The 24,606-nt window shown below is 38.0% G+C and overlaps 3 protein-coding genes across 5 annotated transcripts; 2 read left to right on the plus strand and 1 right to left on the minus strand.

The window, feature by feature from the left end:
• Nucleotides 1–2,321: 2,321 nt before the first annotated feature.
• Nucleotides 2,322–11,197, minus strand: LOC137956959 (ISWI chromatin-remodeling complex ATPase CHR11-like). The gene is made up of 25 exons (XM_068804633.1): nucleotides 10,717–11,197; nucleotides 9,401–9,532; nucleotides 9,196–9,302; nucleotides 8,638–8,741; nucleotides 8,160–8,257; nucleotides 7,862–8,041; nucleotides 7,538–7,759; nucleotides 7,261–7,395; nucleotides 6,889–7,171; nucleotides 6,717–6,790; nucleotides 6,416–6,636; nucleotides 6,225–6,312; nucleotides 5,805–5,898; nucleotides 5,522–5,710; nucleotides 5,339–5,373; nucleotides 4,860–4,924; nucleotides 4,694–4,783; nucleotides 4,532–4,601; nucleotides 4,317–4,374; nucleotides 4,169–4,227; nucleotides 3,929–4,094; nucleotides 3,619–3,797; nucleotides 3,291–3,506; nucleotides 2,990–3,103; nucleotides 2,322–2,597 (listed from the first exon to the last, which is right to left on the minus strand). The coding sequence occupies exons 1-25, from the start codon at nucleotides 10,951–10,953 to the stop codon at nucleotides 2,580–2,582; spliced, it is 3,234 nt and encodes a 1,077-aa protein (XP_068660734.1). The 5' UTR covers nucleotides 10,954–11,197; the 3' UTR covers nucleotides 2,322–2,579.
• Nucleotides 11,198–15,997: 4,800 nt separating this feature from the next.
• LOC137955634 (probable feruloyl esterase A) lies at nucleotides 15,998–22,110 on the plus strand. 3 transcript variants are annotated; one of them, XM_068802663.1, is made up of 12 exons: nucleotides 15,998–16,098; nucleotides 16,183–16,292; nucleotides 16,383–16,464; nucleotides 17,440–17,519; nucleotides 17,961–18,026; nucleotides 18,174–18,221; nucleotides 18,582–18,649; nucleotides 19,366–19,438; nucleotides 19,532–19,693; nucleotides 20,078–20,272; nucleotides 21,364–21,452; nucleotides 21,544–22,110. In XM_068802663.1, exons 2-12 carry the CDS (start codon nucleotides 16,272–16,274, stop codon nucleotides 21,752–21,754), a joined length of 1,095 nt encoding a protein of 364 aa, XP_068658764.1. In that variant the 5' UTR covers nucleotides 15,998–16,098; nucleotides 16,183–16,271; the 3' UTR covers nucleotides 21,755–22,110. The 3 variants fall into 3 exon arrangements, with proteins under 3 accessions (XP_068658764.1, XP_068658763.1, XP_068658765.1); XM_068802662.1 differs by having other exon boundaries at nucleotides 16,222–16,292; XM_068802664.1 differs by having other exon boundaries at nucleotides 15,998–16,292; nucleotides 16,422–16,464.
• Nucleotides 22,111–23,602: 1,492 nt separating this feature from the next.
• On the plus strand, nucleotides 23,603–24,376 carry LOC137957334 (calcium-binding protein CML24-like). The gene has a single exon (XM_068805089.1). The coding sequence runs from the start codon at nucleotides 23,623–23,625 to the stop codon at nucleotides 24,205–24,207; it is 585 nt and encodes a 194-aa protein (XP_068661190.1). The 5' UTR covers nucleotides 23,603–23,622; the 3' UTR covers nucleotides 24,208–24,376.
• The last annotated feature ends 230 nt before the right edge of the window (nucleotides 24,377–24,606 follow it).

A 24,606-nucleotide genomic window follows, 5' to 3' on the forward strand; every position in this document is an offset into this window, starting at 1 on the left:
TAATCAAACATTTTTCATGCAAATAAGCAATTATCTTGCATTTAATTATTAGCCTCAGTGACGATATCCAATCAATGCTATAATTGGAAAAACAAGAATCGTTGATGATGAACGACAACGAAATGCTGCATGCACGACTTATTTGCAAAAGGTTGCTGAAGTCTAAATATGATCACGGCCGTCCATCCAGTGGGTCCGGCTTCGAAAGTTCTAAAGAACAACTCGATGCATGGATGAAGAGGAGCAACGTACGTGGTTCAGTTATTGGGATTCAGTTTGATGCCAACGTGCTTATGAGTCAGAGAGCAGCGGAAGAGAAGAAGTCAAAAATCAAAATGGTTCCTTGCTGTTTCTTGCTGTTTGAAAGCGTTCCTTCCTCAAAATAGCGCCATCTTCTCCCTCCTGCGTTCATCTTGACTTCAGAAACAAGCGCAAAAAAAAGTATAAAAAAGGAAGAAAAATCAGAAAATTCGAAAGAGAGGAAGAGAGCTTTGAAATATTGATTCGTTCATCAATCAATCACAGATTCTTTTCCTTGGCATTTACGCTTTTCTGAGATGGGCTGCAAAGGGTCCAAACACAAATCTGCCGCCAGCGATATAGCGGTGAGTCCCCGGAAGAAGTCAGAAGTGTTGATGGACAAACCCGCTCCCGACCCCGAAGTTGTTCCAGTAATCGAAGTCGCTGCGGCCGGAAGAGTTCCAGTAATCGAAATCGCTGCGGCCGGAAGCGTTCCAGTAATCGAAGTCACTACGGCCGGAAGCGATAGCGTGCAGGAGGTGAAGGACATAACCGCGAGCACGGAGCCCAGTGAGAAACCTATGGCGGAGGAGGAGAGACAAGTTGGCAAGTTGATTTCTCTCCAATCTCCAGACCAGTATTTCTCGCCCGGGAAAGAAGAGGAGCGGATCAATACCATTGCCGCCGAAGGCGGTGAGTATTATTCGCCGCGCTGTGAGCCCGGTAGCGGAGGAAAGAAAGAAGAAGACTCTCGTTTTCCCAAAGCAGTTGAAGAGGGTCAGCAGGAGAACATTCAACCGTGCAGGCAAGAGAAGGAAAATGCAGCTTCCAAGGAAGACGCTAATGCGGGTACGTATGATTCATGAAACGCAGTTATTAAGAAAGGATAATGGAAATAGTATATATGTTATTCTCTTGCTACCAGCCAAACGAGACCAGATGATTCCGAGCTCGCAGCTAGTCGGCAGATTGCTCCCCAGAGAACTGCAGGAAAACTGCATATGACCCAATCACGCTATAAAATTTTAGATTTGTAAGTTAGCGAAGAAAACCTTTCCTAGACTTGGTGGAACTAATCGCAGGCGATGATTTTCGTGAAAACAGTTCAAACCCTTCTTTACTGGTGACAAACAAAATCATTCTGCATCATAGACTTTTGGATTATATGCTAATACAGAGATCAAAGCGTCAATTGCTGAACGAAAACCGCTAAGTTTCTGGTGCATTTGGCTGTTTAAAGCAAGATACTCTAGTAAGATCCTGTTGAGCATCGAATACTTTAGAGATATCGTACACTTGCAGATGGCGCTGCAGTCATTTCATGCAAAAAACAAGTTTGATTTTGTTGATACTTGCTGCATACAGGTAAAAGTGACAAGGAAGAGCTTGAGGTGAAAGAAGACATTTTGAATGAAAATACCGCCAAGGTGACACAAGCTGTTGGAGAGCAAACTACCCATGTGGATACAGAAGTTCCTCACGGTACTTCTTGCTAGGCTCCATTGATGAAGACCTCATTTCAATTAAAAAGAGACTTGTCTGGAGGAATCTCAGAGTGAGGAATCATCTACAGAACGGGAGAGATCGTACTGCAGTGGAACGAGTTCACATAAGATAGTATCTCCGGACAAATGAGTATCTCGTACAACTGTCCTTTCTTACCTAGTGAATTATATGGCACTAAGCAGTCCCTGTATACAATGAATTGTTGCCCTTCGCTAAAAACTATGAAAATTATAAACTAACCTGACAACTTGCAGGTTCACTGGTCAGGGCGTCATCCATTTGCTTTAAAGCTGTGCTATTTTAACGTTAGACAACAGACATTATACCTGCGACTTCACAGGATTCTAATTTGCGTGGACGGCAAAATCTGCGAAAATAAATGAAGACTAAACTGGATACATCACTTGTTTCCATACTGAAGAAAGCGCTAACTTCGTCTTTAGTAAATCAAATGAGACAATCAGTGAAACGAGATAGGTAGTTCCTCAAAACGCTGGCTGTAATCGCAAGAGTTGACTGGATTGAATCAACCAAAGCAGAAATAACCTAAATCAGACAGTTACTGACATAAAAAAAAAAAAATCCAAACTATAACGATATTGGTCTGGGAACTCTTGGAAGCCGGAATGCAGATTAGCCAAAAGAGTTCTCCGCTTGAGACCTTCGGGCATTGCTGATAACGTACGGAGCTTACGTTGGCTGTAAGACTAAACAGACAGACGTCTTCCAAGTTAAAGATGGTAAAGCTTATGTACAAGTAAAGAATTACACGCTGCTTAAAATATGATTTGTTATAAAAAGTTGAGGTGCTTTGCTCTAAAATCTTGCAATAGTTATCTTCTCTTCCTCCCCTGCAAGGAAAAAAGAGCAAACATTTAAATCAGTTTTTTAACAGGAAATAGTCAAACAAGTCACCAACTCTACACAAACTAAGAAAAGACAGCAGGAACACGAGGTGGCTAAGGTTTAAGGTTTGAGTGAAGACATTTTTCTAACCCTTTCCTGTCATTTCAAGGTAAGCATGCTTCTGATTTAAACCAGACCAGAAAACCCCCATTCTTTTCTGTAATTAAATGGTAGCATGTCAACACCTAGCACTAAACAAGGGGTATCAAGTCCATCCTAGAACTATAGGGCATTTTGAGTAGGCACGAGATCAGCACAAAAGTGTATTATGATTAAAAGAACAAAAGATTTTTTTTCAGAAATAAAACAAAAGGACTGAATAAAAAGACAAACTCACCGAAGTTACATAATCATCCATGACAGATTGCCTACGTTTCTTCATAGACGACAATCCTGGAGTACTATCAGCAGCGGGGGGCCTCGTCAAGCCCCTCTTTGATGGAGTCAGATTCTAAAAGAAAATCATTCAATAAACTTGTCAGGTGCTATTCTCAATTATTTATACACACCTCAGTGATCATTTCACTATTCAGAAGTGTGCAATTGTTTCCAGAATAAGAAAAACGACCATTTAGCACTTTGTGAGTCCTAGACAAAGGAAAAATACTATAAATCTGTAGTTAACAAAAAACAAAAACCTTGGCTAACTTCTTGTCCTTCCGTGCTTGTCTTTCCCTTTCATCAAACTCTTGATTCTCTCTCTCCACCAGCCGAATAAGAGTATCACACCGTCTTGCAAGTTCTTGAGTGGTGCGAGATTTCACAAACCAGTCAAAGCGAAACAATGGTGATGTCCGAAAAGCTGCCTTCAACTCATCCCAGTTGCCATAACCCAGCTTGTGAACCATGCATAACTAAACATGAAAAAATAGCATTATTTACAGGGGCAAATATTGCTAGCAAGTCATGGAATATCTGAATTGGCACTAGTACACTAGGTTTGTAAAATATGCTGCAAACTCGCACCATGAATCGATCACATTCTTCATTATACAATTTCCCTTTGTTCTGACCATACTGAATTTTAAGCTCTAACCAAGGATTCTTGTAGCGATCCAACTTCTTCCCAACTGCTTTCATTATCTCATCTTTCCGAGAAATTCTAGCCTCTCCTCTCTCTATGTTCTTGATAATCCTGTCATAATCTAAAAGGAGAAAAATAAAAGCACAAATATGCATCAATTTTTTAACTGGCCCCTAGGCATGAAATCTATGTGAACCATAACTGGAATAATGAGCTCTTACTGTTTAATTTGAAAATAACAACAAGACATACCATTTAGTTCTTTGTATCGCTCTTTGAAAACCTTCGCATATCTTTCAACTTCCTCTTCTGTTTTACCTTCCATTTCAGAAGCAATACCTTTAATGTCATTTCGACCATATTTCTCACAGGCTCGGATGAAAGTATTGAAGTCCCTCCGCGTCCATGATGAGAAACCCTAAAACACAATAGATGTCAAGCTTCAAACAATTGCTTAAAATTGAATATGCTTAGCAATTGAAAGGATGATACCTCTTCCAATAACTGCTCCTTTTCTTCTTGTTCCTCAGAAGTCAGTGGTTCCCCCACATCTAACAATCGTTCTTCAAAGTCAAGTCCACTGAGCACTAAAACAAAACTACTATAAACAAAAGAAAAGTTCTTTGCAGGACCATAATACCTTCAATTTCATCTGCTTCCCCAATTGTGTCTTTCAACTGATTCTTTTGGTGTGTTTGCTGATAGGATAGGGAAATAGGAGATAAATCAATGACACTTGACAACAGGGCAGTTAAGAATATAGTTACCCTGATTCTGTCCACATGAGATCATGCTAAAGTGATACAAAGGAGTAAAAACTCCAATCTATTAAAGAAAGAAGCAATAAGCAAGTACCATTAGATACCGCACTTCTTTTTCGTACAGCTCATTCAGCCTCTGAGTGTTGAAAAACTGAAAGTCATGCCTATGAGAGAATATTTAACAGCCTCAAGATTACATGTCAATAAAAATTTGTAAACAGTAAAAACTTCACCACATAGGTTGAAAGATACTTACAGCTGAGGCATACGGGGAATTCGAGGCTCTCTTGGTTTTGCTGGACCACCTTGTCGCATTGCTTGTTTGAAGTACTCAGACTCGGAGTAGCTAGAAAGGTATCAATTAATCAGTTAATTAAGAAAATTGAAAAAGAGAAGAAGGAAACAGTAAGAGCAAGTCTTACTTGCGCTTTCTTTCTCTTTTTGGTGGTTCATTCCAATGTTCAGTCACAATTTTCTTGAAGTCAACCTACTTGTCACAGAGAAAACAAATCCAATTATGTACAGAAAGCATTACATTTGCTAGAATGTTTACAAAGGAACATAATATAGACTCTTGCTGATCAAAGGTTGTAAAAACCAAGAGGCACATTAAACAGTGGCAAACTGGATCTATGTCAAACTAGGCTGCACAAATGTATGCAGCAAGTGAGTTAAAAAAACTATTGAATATACTTTCTGATATTTAAGGGTTGAAAAAAAGAAGCCAACATATCAACCATTTTACAAATTGAACCGAATAGATATCCCGGGTTATTCAAAATTTCAGGTTTTAGATCAAACCCAACATGGGTGACCCAACCAATTCAACACATGCAAGTCAGAATGGTTTCCACAACTATCTTCCTGATTAAAGTCAGATAAGTGGTGATGTGCTACATACCTTGTCATCATCATCGAAATCATACAACTCAGCAGCTACAGAACACAAAAGCAAATTTTATTATAAAATTATAAAAATGTCTCAATTTTAAAGGAAATCGAGGCCAGTTATTAGTGTATCAAGCTTTGTCAGAATATGCGCACACGGCAACAAGACAGACCAGTAAACATCTGAATCACTTACTATCATCCATTTTGAACTTGATGGCATCTTCTGTAAATTTCTTCATCTTTGCATCAAGCTCTGCCGTTGCCTCTTCTCCTTTAGCAATAATTCTGTCAATATCTTCATCGGTTATGGTGCTGTCTTTAGAACTGAAGACCATTTCAGCACCAAACCGGACCATTTGCAACAGCTCATCTTTGTTAACAGCTGAGTCAACAAACAGCATCAAAGGCATGAGCCATAAGCAATGACCCATTTTACTTGAAGCAAATTCTGCAAGGTTTTTAGCACAAATACTCACTTTTCTGCTCTGCTAATCGACCTTGTTGAATCACCAGAGCATCAAGCGCAAGCTTCTTATAGGCCCTTTCAATCACTTTTTCTTCTATTGTGTACTTCATTTTTTATAAAAAGTAAAAAAAGCGGGAAGAACAGCAGTTTAGCTGATATATCAAAGGTCAGACATAATGCACATTTATACACAAGATTTACTGAACTAACATAAAAGCACCGCAGTTTAGCTGATATATCAAATGTCATACAGAATGCACATTTATACATAAGATGTACTGAACTATCATAAAACCGCATGTTAACCAGAGTGACAACATGGCAATTGAAAGCACTGTTCAAATTTGTGCACCACCTGTATTATTTTTTAATCCAAAAGCTGCGAGATTATTTCTTGAAAAAACTAAAGACCAGCCACGTTAAGGCTTACCTCTGTGCAGAATCGGAACACTTGAACTTCTTTCTTTTGACCAATCCTGTGGGCACGGTCTTGTGCTTGTAAGTCCACCTGTGGATTCCTGAGACAGCAGCAAGGATGAAACTTTGAGGCTTGGAGGTGAACACACATAAAACAACAGAAAAATATTAGAAATAGACAACAGCAGATAAGTCTGAAATTACCAATCACTATCATAAAGAATGACAACATCAGCAGTGGCCAGGTTGATACCAAGGCCACCTGCTCTAGTTGAGAGCAGAAAGATGAACTTTTCACTTCCAGGCTGATTAAAAGCTTCAATTGAGGCATCACGATCCTCTCCACCGGTATTACCATCAATACGACAATATTGATACCCACAAAACATCAAATAATCTTCAAGAATGTCTAGTAATCTAGTCATCTGCACACATAGATAGAAGTTGAAATTTACAATTGAGAAAAAAAGCTCATATGAACTGCAAAATAAAATATTACAGCAACCTGTGAAAATATTAAAACCCTGGAATCACGCTCTTTTAACTTGGGGAGAAGCTTGTCTAGAAGAACCATTTTACCTGCAAAAGGATGAGAAACATATTAAAAAATAATATCATTATCTCACTCTAATAAACCTGAATATGATTTGGGATGCAATAGCACATAAAAATCGCACCAGCATTGGTGATAAGATGGTCTCCAGTAGTGTAAGGTGGACCAGGTTCAGCACCTTGGAAGAGGTATGGATGGTTACAGCATTTACGCAACTGCATAGCTATATTTAGAAGACGTTTACGCTCTCCTCCAGCATTAACAACCTCCAGGTCTTTCTGAAGCAATGCCCGATAGTACTGCTTCTGCATCTGGGACATTCCAACTTTGAGGATAGTTTCCTTCTTGGGAGGTAAACCTTTCTCTACATCAGATTTCAACCTCCGGAGAAGAAACGGCCGCAGCACCTTCAGGATGTTACAGACAAAAGCAGCTGTCAAATGTTCATGATGCTGTTGAATAAATAAGATTTAGCATAAATTACAATTCAGGTCACCTTGTGAAGCTGTTGAACAACTTCTTGCTGATCATTGTCACCAGATATTTGAAACCACTCGTCAAAGGTTTCAGCAGAACTAAATATCTCTGGCAATAGGAAGTTAAGAAGAGACCAGAGCTCATGGAGATTGTTCTGCACAAAGAAAAGCCTCCATCAATATAAACATCAACAATTACATCAAGCTTTGAAGTAGATAGAGATGACTAGTAGAATAAGTGTATCAAGAGCCAAGCAGATAGAGCATGGTTGCATCAACAAAATTTGTATTATTTACCTGAAGTGGTGTTCCAGTAATTAGAAGGCGGTAATTGGTGTTATAGAGCCTCATTGTTTTTGACAGAAGGGAGTTTTCATTCTTGATTCGGTGAGCTTCATCAATAATAACATAGCGCCAGCTAAACCTTCGTAAGGTTGTCTTTTCTTTGATAGCCATTTCAAAGCTAGTCACACATACATCAAACTTCCCAGCAACTAGAAGATTCTCTTTTATATGCCTCTGCACAACCAAGTCATATAAGCATCTAATTTCCCAGATATATAGGGCATAACTGAGTCACAAAGTTAATAAATTGAGAAAGACTAAGACACCGATACAAACCCTTTCATCTGGGTTCCCCAGAAACTTCACTGCACGTAGAATAGGGCAAAAACGACGAATTTCCTTCATCCAGTTACCAAGAGTTGATTTTGGAGCAACCACCATGTGTGGTCCCATGATTCCCCTAAACTCATGCAGGTAGCCCAGTAATGAGATGGTCTGCAATGTTTTCCCAAGACCCTGACACAATTACACCAAGTTACATCAGCATAGCTTACAGAAAGGTAAACAGCATTAAAATGTTTGACTTGATATTAGCCTGGCATTGAGCTCAAAGAGGTTCCAAATCAGAGCATACCATTTCATCAGCAAGGATGCCATTGATACCATTTTCATACAAACGAATCAGCCAGTTCAATCCGGCCAGTTGATAATCCCTCATTTTCCCTTGTATGCCTGTAGGTGGAATAGATTAGGCATAAAAACTAGCCCTTTCAATAAAAAGTGTAGCAAGACATGCAGATCTTTTTTCAATGTTGAACCCTTAACTCCAATTGCATGTGAATCAAAGATTCACAGTAACCCCTCCCTCCCCCCACTCACCACCACCACCACCACCAGATAAAATTTCCAGACTAAACCAAAATGGAATAGATAGTAGCACAACATGCAGATCACCAGAATAGTGTACAAAATAGAGGTTAGTTAATAACTTTAACTAAACTAATAGATAATGTCTATCCTGCCATTAATTAACTCAATGACAAAATTTTGTGGCATCAGTAAAAAGTAAAACACAGGAGTAGATACAAACAGCTCCCTGATGAGAATCTTACAGGATGGTTGAGTCACCAAGCGTGTACTTGCTGCACCACCTTCTTCCTCCTTGAGGTATTCTTCATCTTCCTCCTCCTCAGTCATCTTTGAGGCATGTCGACCCCTACAAAAATCAGATTTAAAAGTTAGCTTCATCTAATAGATTGGATTATAACAAAAAAAATTCACAAGCAGGCATTCATCTCCCTTTAAATTGAAAGTGGAGACATAATTATAACTGCAGTGTATTAGCAATGTCTCCTCAAATAGCTTAATGCTATGGCAATGGATAGGGGTAACTCTTCCAGGCAATACCCCGAGTAAACCAAGATGAAAAGTTTATAGAATGAACATCTTCTCAAATAGCTTAATGTTATGGACATGTATGGGGATACCTCTTCTAATCAATAACCCAACCAAACCAAGATGAAAAGCTGACAGAATGGACACATTTCAAGTAGCATGACTATGAGACAGATAGAGAGGCACAACTGTACTCAAGAGTTTGTTTAACAGACTACTACTTTGATGGCTGGAGCCATCAAGAATTAAAATCTTTGCACTACCAATGCTATTACCTCCCTCTAGGCTTCTTCTCTGATGCAGCTTGAGAACCTTTGGCAAAATGGGAAAAAATCTCCGTCTGCTGGAGCAGATACTTCAACCGCCCCTTCCCTCTGTTGTTCTGGTGAGCCAACAACAAGAAGTTTTCTTATCGTGTGCAAACACCTATAGTAGTAAGGAAAAGCACACAGTATAGATTTTCCAACATAACACACACACCATGTCAGCATCAATTGCAGCATTTTGCGAATCCAAGATTTCTTGAATCTTTTGCTTCTTCAGTCTTTGCATCTCTTTCAACCTAGCTCTTTCACGTTTTCCAATTTCAAATTTTGTTGCTCTGTTATCAGTCTGTAAAGAAAAATTAAGCATATCAGGTAAGTAGAGATGACACAAAACATCCTCATCCAAGGGCGGATGATCTTTCGGCCATTATGAAGGTGAACCTTACAGTAATTTAAATAAAAAAATATTAAAAAAACATTTTGGAACCCTGACTTTCTGGACTATCATCGAAAATTTCAATTATCAGATGGGCTTTCAGGATGTAGGTTGGTTCGTGACTATGACAAAATCCATCACACCAGAGAATGGCTTAATCACACGAGTTCAAGAGAGCTAAATCCCAGCCTCGGTCTATAAAACTAGGTTGAGCCTTACTCTCCTGGATCTCAGGAGGAAGAAAACTCAAGCAACAGTTAAATCAACATGTTCTTACGAATGACCGGTTAAAATATATAGAACTGACTGTGAGCAGCAATTGGCAACAAGATCACCTCTGCAACACTACCTAATGATTGCCATTGGTTGAAAAACAGATTAAAAAATAGCAAAATTTCCTTAAATGCGCCCTCACACGGTGTTTGACTATTACCTAATAGATGGATCACAGCTTACGACTCAAATAACTCAGCAGTTGAACACACATATTACACGCTGTCCTAAAGCTATTCCTCCCTTCCGATGCACAAGAGAGAATACTGTACAAAGCTTCCCATGTCACTTCGTATTGCCAACATCTTGAGGCTTTCAAGCTCTAAGCCTTGAAAACGAAAGATATCCATGTAACTGCCCCAGTTTCCCTCTCCAACTCACTTCAAACAAGCAAAAATTGAATAAAAGCAATAGAAGAACAACAACAACCCCGATAAGAAAACTCTAACGCGGCAGATGAAAATTAAAATAGCTAGAAAATAACTAAAAATATAAAGTGTAAAGTGAGCCAAAACAAAAAACGACTCGGAGAACCCTTCCTCCAAAGCCAAAAACACATCTAAAAAGAGAAAAGATACTAGGACATACTACGGTTGACAAAATTTTAAATAAAAAAAAAACCGTTTACACTAACAAAAAATGAGACCTCCGACCAAAGGACAAGACCACCTGAAATTACATTAAAAATAAGTAAATAGAAGACCATTTGAGGAGCAGTTAACGAAAACATGAAACTATAATATGTTTTACTATCTGTTACCTCTATTGCATATAGCATGCAATATAATAGAAAAGTAAAAAATTCAATTTCACAGGTCTACCTCCTCGTCTTCATCATCGCTATTGGTGAAGTCGCCAGTGCCATCCTCGTCCGAGTTAGGCGCAGTCTCCTCGCCAGCTTCTTCATCATCGTCTCCCGCTGGCCTCGCAACGGCTTCAAGCTCCTCCTCATCTTCTTCCGGAAAGATCTCTTCGTTCCTCGGTTCCTCTTCAGAATCAGTCGAACCGCTGGATCGAGGTTCGTCAGATGAATCCTCCGACGTCTGAACTCTCGCCATGGGTGCCGAGATCTCGATAGCGAGGGTTTTGAACGGGGACAAATAAGGGAGAGAAATAAACACGAGGAGAAGCAGAAGGCTTTTCTCGTGCGAGTGTGTGTCGAAATAAGGGCGGTGGAGTTATCCTGGCGGGATTTACATTTTATGATGAAAAAGGACGCAAGCGTTTTGGAAGCCGGAGGGATGAGTTCCCGCCAATTCTTCGGTTAGGGCAGTGCTTCCCGCCGGTCATGTCATCCCCTTGGGCCTGTACAGCCGTTGGCACTCCATTTCGCATCGTGTAAGAGAGTAAACGTAATTAATAATTAAAATAACTTGTTTTCTACAACAAATTAATAGTGAATACAATTTGTTGATACGAAATTGTTTGTGGAATAAGTGACCTGCATTGTTTCATTCTCTCTCGATTTATTAGGGTTTGCTTGGAACTCCATGGAAAATAAAATGAGAATTTGATAATTATTATTCCCAAAAATAGTTAATGGAAAAGAGAATTTGATTATTATCTCATTTTTGTCAGTGGTTCCGGTCCACCTGGGTTAAATTCCATCTACCCCTGATCCACCTAGGTTAGGTATTTCGCTTTCCGCACTTAACGGATCGATCTTTTAAATTGTATTGGCTAGGCGTTTGACAATTTTTACTAACTATTTTTTGAATAATAATAATCAAAATCTCATTTTCTTTTCTAGGTGTTCCATACAAACCCTTAATGTTACATTTAAGATCATTTTAATTTATTTAAATTATCACTTCACCCAAACAAGAGTACAAAATATAAAATAAACAAGGAAAAGTTTCTTTTTATTTTAGTTAGCCTTCAAATTTCATTACTACAAAGTTGGTCAAATGAAATAATTCGGGGCTAGCTAAACATTATAGTACAAGAATAGAGAAGTTGCAAGAAAGTGTTTTAAGTTCATGCAAGGGAAATAAATAAAAGTATACAAGCAAAGTTGCAAATATATAAGATGTTTTTCTAATATATTTTATTTAATATTCCATGTCATCTTCCAATAGTTGCAATTTTTGTATGTTGAGATGAGCAAACGAGTGAAAAGGCTCATGATACATAAACTATAATAATGATCTTTGATACAATGGAGACAAATGGAAATGTGATTAGTGTGAAGTTTACAATTCCAATCTCTAGTACCATAAGTATGTTATATAACTTATGAATGATTATAGGTATGCATTCGTAACCTCCACTGTGAGTAGAAATGGATAGATATTATTATACGTTCCATGCAAGAGTGTTGTCGATGCGAACATTCCACTAAAATTCATAATAGTTGGACTGGAATAGATACGTCGTATGCATTACATGGTAGATTGTTGGTGCAATACCACACGTCTCATAAACAAGTAACTCAAAGAAAGAATAACGGAAATTTACTAAATAAAGGACGAACAAGGCAAAACAAAGGTAAAATTGCCAATGCATGAAGAGGAAAATGATTCCAAAAGAAGTATATGCAAAGTTAATCAATATAACTTCATGGAGTGATGAAAGAGTGTCAACCATCAAACGATTATAGAAGAGTAGTAAAAAGTTAAGGCCAAGGGAAAGGATACATGGTACGAAATTTACGATAGTAATCTTTAGTATTAAAAAAATGCTACATAATCTACGAGTAACCATAGGTATGTATCTCCAACGTCACCCCAAGGTGAGTAGAAACTTAGGTCTACGTGGAGCCAAAACTGTATTATGGAAACCATAATAGCCTAAGAGAACAAATGTGGTACCATGAAAATCATAAACGGATAGTAGATACACTGTTAGATTAGCAATAATCGCGGAACAATCCAATAGATTTGGTAAAATGAATTAAAATACTACACAACAAACAAAATAGGTAAGAATTTAAGCTAAATAAGAAATGAGAAGAAATAAGTCAATGAGAGATAAGATAAACAACAAACTTTATCTCTTAGTAGTGATAAAAGTCACTAGTAAATGTCTGTCTTATATTATCAGACAAAATATTGCAAAAGATCTAAAGCAGTCCAACATAACAAATAACAAGGTTGAGGAGAATTTGTTGAGGATTTTAAATGAATAAATGAGTGGGGGGAGAGGGAATTACGTAACTATCTAAACCACTCTCAGTAGTGGATTACATTAACGATCCTTACAATTCCAACTTTCATACAATTGAAATTCAACTTCCCTAATGTAATCTCAATCAATTCAACTTGAAGACTTAACCCGTGGGGTGAACGATGCCAATATGGCCAACTTAAAAGCAACATTAAATATGAAATCACACAATTGAATACAAAAGGAGCATACAATTAGGGTTGGCAACGGGTAGCAAACAAAACAAGTAAAGTTATTTTGTTAACAATTATCTTTCACCAATTTTCATACACTTTCCATTTCATGAACTTATACCTCGTTTCTATTTTACTTGATTACTATTTTACCCTTGGATAACTGGATGACATGGGTAACTACTTATTATTAACAAGTAAAGTCACCAAAAATATCATGAGATAATCTAAAACTATGGGGAAAACACATATGCAGCTTAAATAATTAAGAATAAATAACATACATCAACTTTTACAATTATAAAGAATTCAAATAATAAAAATTGAAAAGAAACATAGTAATTATAGACTACCTCACATACTATAATTTCCATAAACTCTACCCCTTCAAAAGCCTATAGGTTGTTTGTCAATCGATTTATTAAACACCAGTTTTTTATCCCTTAAAAAATTCACTGAGTTGAGAAAAAATTAATCAAAATTGGTAATTATGTGCCTCTTAACTCGTTACTTGTCATCGGTCATCACTCTCCTCTTGCACTTTGTCAAGACCCTCCTTCAATCCTCCATAGAACTTTAGCATATCTAATCCAACTATATTTTTAAAGGTAATGCACAAAGCCATGAAATAAAAAACATAAATACCTCAAATGAAGTATAATGTAAATTTTAAAACTATCACTCACAACTATGGAGATGAAATAAGTGATAGAGAACAAGCCAAAGAAAAGCGTAGATACAAAAACTGAGAGAGAGAGAAAGAGAGAGAGAGAGAGAGAGAGAGAGAGAAATGGTAAAATGTTGCTAAGAACATTTCCTCACCATTGAAGCGGGAAGATGAGACCTAAGGCAGGATTGAAAAAGGTTGTCGAGAGAGAAGACTATGGTTCTTTCCCCATCGAAGAATGCCAAAATGTAAAAAAAGGGCAAACTTTGAGGAGCCTTCGTAGTAGAGAAGAAAAGAGAATTTGTGTTGGTGGAGGGGAAAAGAAATGAAAATTTGATCAAATCGATAGACTAGGGTTAACTTTTTGAAAAAAAGAAAGTTGATAGGATTGATAAGTTAGGGTTAGTTTGTTTGACTTTAATACGATTAAAATATAAAATTAATTTTTTCTTTAAACTTAATGGACTAAATTATAGATATCCATTATTTGAATTGGTTTGTATTGTTTTTTGCCAATTTTAAAGTCTTTATCACTAAACCTATGTGTGAGGTGCTTTTTATGTGAAAGTAAGTTCAAATGTTGAAGGGTAGGTAAGGAAGAGTCTTACTCACTACAAAAAGTCTCATAAAACCAAAATTAATTTGGTGAAACCTAATAGGAGTCTCATGGAGGGAGGTATCACAAAAGAGTAATGGGTAAAAGTGTTCTAGTTATATTAGTCTTCTATTTATGTTCAGTTGTTTAATTGTTATAAGACTTATCTTTTAGTGTTTGACATAGGGTATAAGTGGGACAAGATAGTTTAATTGTAATAGGATTAGCTTTAGGAGCCTAATCCTTGGACGAAAAGAGAGAGGGATAATTTTTATTGAATCATAATGAATTTTTACTATCAATACAAACTTGTTTATAGGCTAAATGAGAAAATTTAAGCCACCATGAATGAGTAAATGAATGAGTGCAGGAATGAGAGAGATTTAAGACATTAATCTAGGAGTCTTTACATAATTACATAAATCAATTCAAAATATAGTTCAATCATTCCTTTTTTTCCTTTTGATTTTGTCTTGATCTTTTTCATTTGATTGAGTAAATTGGGATAATTTTTCTCCTTTATTTATTTATAGAAGATTTTTGAGTTGGATGTAGTAGGATCTGCATGTAATAGAGAAGACAAATAGAAAAAATGATCACATCATCTTTGAGGGTCGACTGAATCAACTCATAGAATTTGCTTTGATACCATGTTAAGTTGGGTTCAAGGCCGACTAGCCAAATTAGGAAAAAAAATTTCCAAGTAATAAATCCAAAATCTTTGTATACACTAATCCATGTGAGACTATTTTTTAATATTGAGTTTTTTAATCATTGTCATGGCGATTGCGTAACAAGCAAAGGTTAAACCTAGGGCCATTGCATACTCTACAAAGATAGACCTGGTTACAAAATGCTCTTGGTTCGGTGAGTGATTATCATGAGGAGATCACCCGTCAACAAGCTCCAATCGCTTTAGTGGGGATTACCGTTTTGGTTGTGCGGTGGCAATCTATGGAGAACGTTTTACAAGGGTTTATGCTTGGAAGATAATGCCAATGACAAATAAAAAGAGTTTTATGTTGTGAGATTTTTATATTATATTAAAATTTTCAATTTTTTTTTTAAATATCATATATTTTTTATGGTGTATATACATTTTTTAATGAGTCATTATTTTACGGAGTTAGGATAGGATAGGATAAGGATGGGTCGAAGATTGATGGGGGGTGCGGGTCTGATTACGAACAAGGTGGGACGAGGTCAAAAGGATAGGGGAATGGAATGGAATGGGGATGGATACCAATTCCATTTAGGTTTTTTCTAGTTCCAATTTTAGTGTCGTGCTTAGGTTTTGGCTAACCTGACCCTGATCAGACTTGGCTCAACCGCACGCAATCAAGCTTTGCCTCTACTAGTCGCCATTTCAAATCTGGCACATTTGGACCATTTAACTCACTGGCCTCATCGCATTAAGCAATGTATAAGGACCGTTTTGTAATTTTCGATTATTAAAACCCAATTATCCGCACGAATATTCTTCAGCTTTACTACACGCTTTACTCTCCCAGTCTCCTTCGCAGAGACGAAAGGGGGAACCGGAAAACAGCTTTACGTGGAGCCGACATAACGGGACTTCCGATCGCCTCCTTCAAGACCATTGGTAAATGTTGACTGCGCGAGACTGCCCTACTTATTAATTCCCCTTGCCAAGTTTATCTTTGATTGCGCAATTGTACTTTTCCAGCGTGAGAGATTCCACGAACGTTTTCTATCCTCTGTACAGAATCCGAGTTTGGCTAAGTTATTCTTATTCCTGTGAGGGCCTCGAGGCCTATGTTTCTGCTCGTGCAATCGGTATTTTCGTTTCTTTTTCCTTTTCTGTTAAAATTGGAAACATAATGTCATGTACTTGCTTAGATTGTTCATGAAATCTGTCTGCTGCAGCTGCAGCTGCTGGTGATGGAACGTTTGCGGTTGCTAAAGTTGTTGACTTTTGTCTGCTTATTCACATCTTGCGGAGCGAGAGGTAGTGTACCTCTTTATCTTTATGTTTGATTTAGGGACTATGTATAGTCATCGGCAGTGAAATTTGTTGCTATGTGCTTTTTCTCTAAGTTGACGTATAAACGTGATTGCTGTCGAGCCTATTTTTATCAAATTAAGTGATTAGATGGTGGCAATTATCATTTTCCTTTTCTTTTGATAACTGTAGGCACTGGCGCTCTTATTCAGACGCTCAACGCTTTCTGTTTTTAGTTTTTATAGATGTATGAATTGATCATACTGAGGGCAATTTCATGGCTTGGGATTGTTCTTTTCTTTTTTCTTGTTGAACGAGAAGTGGTAAGTTTTCTGGATGGCACTCCTATTTTGGTAGCGTGGCACATATTCATCAAAAGCTTAGAGGAAAATAAAAGGTTGATCAACCTCTTGCTGCCGCGAAGGACCTCATAGGCACATTCTAGATACCTTTATCTCATTGAGTGCCCGCATGTGTGTGTGTTTTTAAGAGTATGCATTGTTGTTGCCTTGCAGGTATAGGATAATCAAAGTGTTTCACGTTAGTAATGTTCACAGATCTTTATATATTATGATACATGTAGTTGGAATAATACGAGGAAGATATTTCGTGAAGCATCTTGAATTCCTTTATAATTCAAGATAATAATCTAGCCGTTTTATAACCTAACTCGTGAATGGCCAATGTGAAAAGAGAATGCCAAAATCCTTCAAGCTTTGCTTCTTAGGGGCCTTGCTCGTGGTCGACCGACTCTTGTTCTTTTAGTTCTGATAACTTAGTAGTACTTTTTCTAAATCTGCACAATGGGTATTCCGTTCTTGAAAAGGTTTCAGAATTCTTTTTGAAAGCACATTAGGTGTTACCTGGGATTTTTGCACCATTTAACTGTCACTTACTCGTTGGAAGTGGTTATTATTGCATGCCACTAACTGCTTTTCAGAAAAAAGGCAAGTTCAGTAACACCTTTCTTGGTGATTGCAGGACTTAATATCAAGCATGAAACCCATGTCCCTATCTATAATCATACTCTTGCAACAATCCTTGTTCAGTATGCTTCAGCGGTGAGGTTCACATGCATTACTCTCCACATCAAATGCATCCTTTGTATTTTTTGGATTTTATTTGTTGTTAATATTTTTTATTCTTGTCCCTGTTCATCTACTTCTGTCTCAATACAACGACAAAAATAAGGAGACAGTTTACTTGTTTCTGATAAAGAAAAAGCTGAAATTTTTTACTGGGTTTGTTTTTAATTGACATTGCGGGGGTTGCCTGCTAAGAAATATGCCAATCAAAAGTCTTTATCTTAGTTTTCGTTGAAGTACGTTACCATTCGGTAGCATGCCTTGTTGCAACTTCTGAAGTCTGTATGATTAGCTTGGTCTAAGATTTCTTTATACCTTAGATTTTGGGCTATCTACTGTTATTTCCTTTATTCTACAACATATTCATATTTGTTTTAAGGGGTTGGTAGGCAAATTTTATATGTGTTCTTTATGCAGGTATACATGTCAGATTTGACAGCACTAATAACTTGGAACTGCTCAAGGTGTGATGGCATGGTTAAGGTGAACTCACAAGGGCAAATGTTTTCATGTGACTCTGTATTTATTAGCTGCATTTAAATGTTTCTGAAGATTTTGATCTGGTAGTCCTCTAAGGTGTTTCATCTAGTGCCTGTCATATGATAAATTATTTAATGTTGTCTTGGGCAGGAATTTGAGGTGATAGAGCTAATAGTTGATGTACAGAACTGTTTACAGGTAAATTCTCATTATATTGTTGTATTTACATTCGCAAAAAATTTCTCAAAAAAGAAGAAGAAGCAAAATCTTGTTCATGTCTTCATTTTTCAATGGCACCACTTTCACTGGTGTAAACTTTAGTGGATGCCAAGTGGTGTGATGAAAAGGGTTTGCCAGACTTCACACTGGATTTCTAGGTGTTCAGCATGAAATTTGAGCTGGGTTTCGTAATCCGAACTAGTTCAATTTCTTGAAGAACTCTTTGTAAAAGCAGTACATGGATGTTATCACTGTATATTAGTGGCTTACAGGTCTTGAGTTGATCATCTCAGATGAATATCTTGCATACTGATATTTTCTGCTGCTTACATTGTTCAGGCGTTTGTGGGGGTGGCTCAAGATCTTAATGCCATTGTCATTGCATTTAGAGGAACCCAGGAACACAGGCATGCAATTTATTTATTTATTTATTTTGATGGTACGCATGTTATCTAATAACTGTTTTTTTCTTCCACAGATGCCTTTTATCCTTTGTTAAGCAATTATAGGAATCATGCTATGCGTGACTACAATGGTAGATGTGTGAATCTAATGGCTGCAAATATATAGCTGCTGTTACAGGCTTCCTACTCCCCCTGTTCTTACTCTTTCTCTCAGCAGAAAAGCCACTGTAGTCATGCTTGGTTGAACTAGTGGGCCTATCTGACATGTTATATTGTTGGATAGAGAAGTCCAAACTGGAAAAAGAAGACAAGATAACCATGTATAGGGGCATTTTTTAAGGAAATTAACTAAATTTCATGAGAATATTTTTAAACATCTTTGACATCTACTGGTGTGTTAATACTGGAAGTTTGCTAATGTCACTATCTTGCTCTGCTTACTTGAGTTAAGTCTGAAAAGGCTTCCTCAATGCCTTCAGGCTTATGGCTTTTTTATGATGAGGCATCTAGATCCATCTTTTCTAGATGTCATTTCATGTACTTTAAAGTTATATTACTCCATGTAAAAGACAACTATGTTGTTAGGCCTCTAAAGTGTTGGTATTGTATAATATCTTAATCATGGGCTTTTATGCACACCCCATTCTGATAATGTTTGTGCTGGTACTTCTTTCACCGTGTGATTAATTCAGTAAGTTTTTTTGGATTGACTGTTCCAGCATTCAAAATTGGGTTGAGGATCTCTTTTGGAAGCAACTAGACTTGAACTACCCGGGCATGCCTGAAGCCTTGGTAAACTTTAGGTGCTCTGTTATATTGTGATAGAAGAAATAAGAGTCTGAAGTAATACTGGATATTATTTGGTTATTTGATTTCTGTTTTCAGGTGCACCATGGATTTTATTCTGCTTACCATAACACAACATTACGTCCTTGTGTTCTAAATGCGGTTAAAAGAGCCAAAGAGTTATATGGGGAGCTGGGTGTCATGGTTACTGGACACTCAATGGGAGGTGCAATGGCTTCTTTTTGTGCCCTGGATCTTACTGTAAGTATCTTAAATTTTTTTGGTAATTGTCTCTGAAGGATCTTCCTGTTTTTGTCTGAAAAGATGATTTATTATATAATATAGCATATAAATTTTGAAGAAATTCACTAGGTTTTTTACTTTTTATGGGACTGATATGCTTATAAATTAAGGAAGAAAACCAAAGTTTGTTGGGTCAGCTTGCCATTGGCACCATGGTTTCAAGACTGGATTCTTTTATATCTGATTGCATTTGGTTAATTTCTAATTGTAGTTTTGAAGTTTATTGTTGTTCTGCAATTAGTTTATTTAGTTTTAAATTCCATCAAGTTGTGGTTTAGATATTGCTTTGTTTGATATAGAAAGAAAATTTGGATATTTAAATATAAAGTGACTTCTTTGCAGGTTAATCATGAAGTCAAGAATGTTCAGCTTATGACATTTGGACAACCACGTGTTGGCAATGCTGCTTTTGCATCTTACTTCAAAAAACATGTGCCAAATACCATTAGGATCACAAATGAGCATGATATGGTGCCTCACTTGCCCCCTTATTATTCTTATTTCCCTCAGAAAACATACCATCATTTTCCAAGAGAGGTAAAATTAGGTCTACTGCATTTAATTAACTGAAATACTTATATAAGGGATTCTTCAAGTATCTGGTGCTAGTTTTTGCCTACCATGTAATTCTATTCTTATGCCAATTCCATGTCTTGTATGATTATAGTTAGGTAGTGGATGAAAGTAACACAAGATGAGTAGAATCTGGGTGCTTCAAAAGAATTCATGCAGCATGCCTTTGGATTATTAATTTGTAGTTCTGTTTTCTTCTGTTATGAGATTCGGTTGCATTGCTGAAAAATGGATGATAGGTTTTCTTTGGATTATCATAATTATCATGATATTGATTCCCATATTTCTGCACTTATTTTCTAATGAAAGATCATTTGGTACGATTGAAAGGTCGATTTGGGGAAAAAATTAGGAAGGTTTTGCTAACATCACTTTTTAGTCATTCCTAACATCACTTGCATTATAATTGAGGGGAGGAGGCACAGCTTGGCAAAAAACACAGCCTGCTCTTGGATAATATAAATGTTCTGAAAAAATTAAGAAGAAAGAGGGTTGGTGGAGAGGAAAAATTGAAAACTGAACTACGTTGGGGGACCTCCTGCACGTCCACCAACATCTATTTATAATAAAGGTTAATACAATTTACAAAAATACCCTTACTTAAGTGAAAACCCTAATTCTCTATATCTCCTATTCTACGTGTCCTCTTTACATGAAACTAGGTCCATAGACATAGTTGGACATGTAGAACAAGATTACATCAAGAAATATAAATAAAGACAAGATAAAATGACCAAATGCCCCTGTACTTTTTTTTTTCAACATGTTTTCATGATATTGAGGTGGGCCACCTGTGTAGGAGTTTGGGTTATCTATGTGTATTACTTGTAGGGAATGACCACATGGTTGATACTGTGGTTAATTTATCAGTTGAGCTTCAGGTCCAACTGCGGTGGTTTGTGTTTTGTTCTGCTTTTACTGTAGAATTCTGTTATCTTTTGTTTTTATTTTATTGTCTTCCAATTCATTTTGTCTCCCTCTGGATTTTTTTTCTCTTTCCGGATTCTTCTGTCAAGATTCTATTTGATATTTTTGTTTTCATTCCCAAAATTCAGGTCTGGCTCTACAACCTTGGGCTGGGAAGCTTAGTTTATACAGTGGAGAAAGTGTGCGACGGCTCTGGAGAAGACCCTACCTGTTGTAGGTATGCACTATGGCTATCCCCATTCTTCTCCCTCAAACCCCACTTTTTCGTAATGCTAATCTCCTGGGTTCCTACTTTGTTGGTTTTTCAGGTCCGTGTCTGGGAACAGTATTTCAGACCATTTAGAGTACTTTGGTGTGCTGCTAGAGGCAGAAACATGGGGCTCATGCAAAATCGTAATGGATAACAGCCTTATAAAGGAAAACGGAGACTTCAATGGTAACTTCGTCCTTTCAAGGAATCCTGCCACTTCAGCTGTAAAACTAAATCCCCAAACATTCACTAGTTATAGCTCTGTTTAAAACTCCTGTGGACCGGTAAGCAAAATTACCTGTTCAACTTGTTCATTCCATCACCACTCTGGGTCGAGCCCTTCAATCTGATACCTTGAAATCCAAGGAAGAAATCTTTGTATACAGTCACACAGCAGCCGGATATCATTTTCATTGCCTTGTCAATTCAACTGGAAGATTAATGTTGTAATCCAAAACCTGTTATCCATCTGAGTTTTTCTGTTTAGCGGTCTTGCCTTGGGTGGTAAGACTCGTGCTTGTAATGTTCTCTTCACCCATTTGTAATGTAAAACAGTGCTGCAGTTAAGTTTCAGCGTCGTCTGGGCTGGATCGAACAATGAAAAGTAAAAATGAAATTTATTCTATATCTGTAACAATTTTAAATTTTTTTTGAAAAACAAAAAGGAAATCGAGAGGAGAAATAAACAAATAACCAGAAAGGAAAAAAATTAGAAGATAGAAAGGGGAGAAGAAGAAAGGATGAATTAGTAAGATTGGAAGAAAGAGAAAGGAGGGAAACCGAGAGGAGAATACGGTTTAGGAATGAGAATGAAGAAGAATGAAAAAAAAGGAAGATAAGAGAGGAAGAGATGAAGAAAGAATAAGGTTTAGGACGGGATTCAAAAATCCCTCCACGTTCTCGCCCTAAAAAAGGATAGAAAGATGGAATAGTTTCTTATAGTTTCTCTGGGGGGGAGCTCTGGTAGGAAGTTTCACTCAGGCAGGGAGTTTCACAGGGGAAGAACGATGGGAGGAGCTAGCTATAGACACTAATATACTCTCTTCATGGCCATCAACGGGTGACATGCGTAAATCTGAAATCCCTCAAACGATCGAGTTACGTAGAGCACAACGGAGCCAGATACGTGCCCAAAGCGCCAGTTACAAGAGTTTTACTTCGGCTGACAACGCGTCCCAAAATGCGGCCTTGCGGATCTCGTATCATCATCCCCCACCGTCTCTACTCCGAACGCTCAGCCGCCTTCAATACGTAATTTTCCAATATATTTTGTTAATCAAGATATCATAGTTTTTTGTACGTTCTTATGAGTCATATCTAATAGATAATTAAGATGCCCAGAATTACTTAATTATCTTTTGTAATATTTTTTAAATATTTTACTCTAAAAAAACTACCGCCGTCATCTTCCTAAACCCTAAACGGCTCTCCTTCTAGGTGGTAGTCGAACCCTGTTCTGCTCTGATTATTCTTTGCTTGGTCGTATAACAATAGAGATAATATCACACGTATATATCCAGATCCTTGCTCGGTCGTATACCCAACAAAGTTTATCTTAGATTCGACGGCTGCGTCTCCTGCCGACACAATGCAACGCGTTGTCAGTCCCATGCCTTTGCTACCAGATTTATCGAGCGAGAAGCAGAACCAAGAGGAACGTTCCTGCCTTGCAGCTTTATCTTTTCGCCCAGAGGTGACGATGAAGTAAAACTCGTTTTTATCTTAGCGCGTGAGATGATGAGTGCCAAGAGTATCAAGCTATCCTCCCTCAAATTATTAAAAAAAAGAATTCACCCGCCACGTGGGAGCCTCAGGGGCTGCCAACGCGAACATGCGCAGCGACAATCTCGCTCTAAATCTAGAGACCATCGGATGAAGCTGGTGGAACCGACACGTTTCGTTTCCAGCGTTCGGATCTTGGCTTCCTAATAATTAGATTTAGTTTTTTAAAATATAAGTCACGCTCAAAAATTGATTCTGTGGCTCCGCCGCCTTAACGACAAACCGCCAACGCGCAACCCAACCCCTCTATAAATGCCTGCATCCCTTCCCCTTCTCTTCCCTACGATTCTCCGTCTTCTCTGTAATTCCTGCCTTATAAAGCGACATTATCTGGCTTACAGAAGCATTGTAAGCTATGGGGAGAAGATTGTTCAGCCGAAGCAACAAGAAGTCCGAATCTCCGCCGCCTGAGTCGACGACTTGCAGTACCTCGTTGTGGTCGCCTCCGTCTTTGGCGGCGATGTCTTCTTCTCCGTCCTTTGTCCGCCGGGTGCACAATTCGGACGATCTCCGCCACGTGTTCGACAAATTCGACGCCAATGGAGACGGCAGAATCTCGCTCTCCGAGCTCGACGCCATGCTCCGCTGCCTCGGATGCCAGGACACGCCGGAGGAGGTGGAGGCCATGATGCAGGTAGCGGATTTGGATCGTGACGGTTTCATCAGTCTGGAGGAGTTCATCTCCGTGAACAAGGCGGAGACGGATTCGGCTAGATGTGTGGAGGATTTGAGAAGCGCCTTCACGTTATTTGATCAGGACAAGAACGGGGTGATCTCTGCGGAGGAACTCCACCACATGCTGCAGTCCATTGGGGAGAAGACATCCTTGGCCGAATGCAAATCCATGATAAAGAGGATAGATAGGAACGGGGATGGAGCGGTGAATTTTGAGGAATTCATCCAGATGATGACCCGATCGTCTGATCGCTCCTTTGCCTGAATTCTGTAGATACTAATTTTCACTAATTTTTTCTTCTATAGTTTTCTAGGACCGAGTGAAGGGGCCCTTAGTTGGTAATTATGTTCGAACGTGAAAATAGCACAGGTTGCTATGTTATGTTTACTTTCGTATCTTATCTGATTCGAGAAGATTTGAAGTAGACTCTGGATTGTTCTCAAGCGCGCATAGATCTGCTGCAACTTTCAGTCAATAAAGCTAGCGAAATTGGAGAATGAAGTGAGAATGCCTCCTCTTGGAGAAGAATGACTTCTAGTTTTTAGTTATCATTGCTTCTTAATCTGTAATCTTTCCTTTAAAGAAAAGCACAGACCTTCTATATGGAGTAAAAGGCAAGAGCTGTTCCCGCGGGATTTTCCTGTTTAATGTTAATGGCCTGGT

Source organism: Aristolochia californica, unplaced genomic scaffold (genome assembly GCF_029961685.1).
Source record: "Aristolochia californica isolate CCGP_79_NKW_82.1479 unplaced genomic scaffold, dmAriCali1.0.hap1 SCAF_2, whole genome shotgun sequence".
NCBI classification, from domain to species: Eukaryota; Viridiplantae; Streptophyta; class Magnoliopsida; order Piperales; family Aristolochiaceae; genus Aristolochia; species Aristolochia californica.

What these genes read in the sequence shown, in the direction of transcription:
- LOC137957334 (XM_068805089.1), top strand. Translation starts at nt 23,623, where the DNA reads ATGGGGAGAAGATTGTTCAGCCGAAGCAACAAGAAGTCCGAATCTCCG.
- LOC137956959 (XM_068804633.1), bottom strand. Translation starts at nt 10,953, where the DNA reads ATGGCGAGAGTTCAGACGTCGGAGGATTCATCTGACGAACCTCGATCC. An exon ending in GGGTTTTAATATTTTCACAG is followed by an intron (nt 6,637 to 6,716) that starts GTTGCTGTAATA and finishes CTATGTGTGCAG; the next exon opens with ATGACTAGATTACTAGACAT. An exon ending in AAAAGAGAAAGAAAGCGCAA is followed by an intron (nt 4,784 to 4,859) that starts GTAAGACTTGCT and finishes ATACCTTTCTAG; the next exon opens with CTACTCCGAGTCTGAGTACT.
- LOC137955634 (XM_068802663.1), top strand. Translation starts at nt 16,272, where the DNA reads ATGTTTCTGCTCGTGCAATCG. An exon ending in GGTGTGATGGCATGGTTAAG is followed by an intron (nt 18,027 to 18,173) that starts GTGAACTCACAA and finishes TGTCTTGGGCAG; the next exon opens with GAATTTGAGGTGATAGAGCT. An exon ending in TTTGTGCCCTGGATCTTACT is followed by an intron (nt 19,694 to 20,077) that starts GTAAGTATCTTA and finishes ACTTCTTTGCAG; the next exon opens with GTTAATCATGAAGTCAAGAA.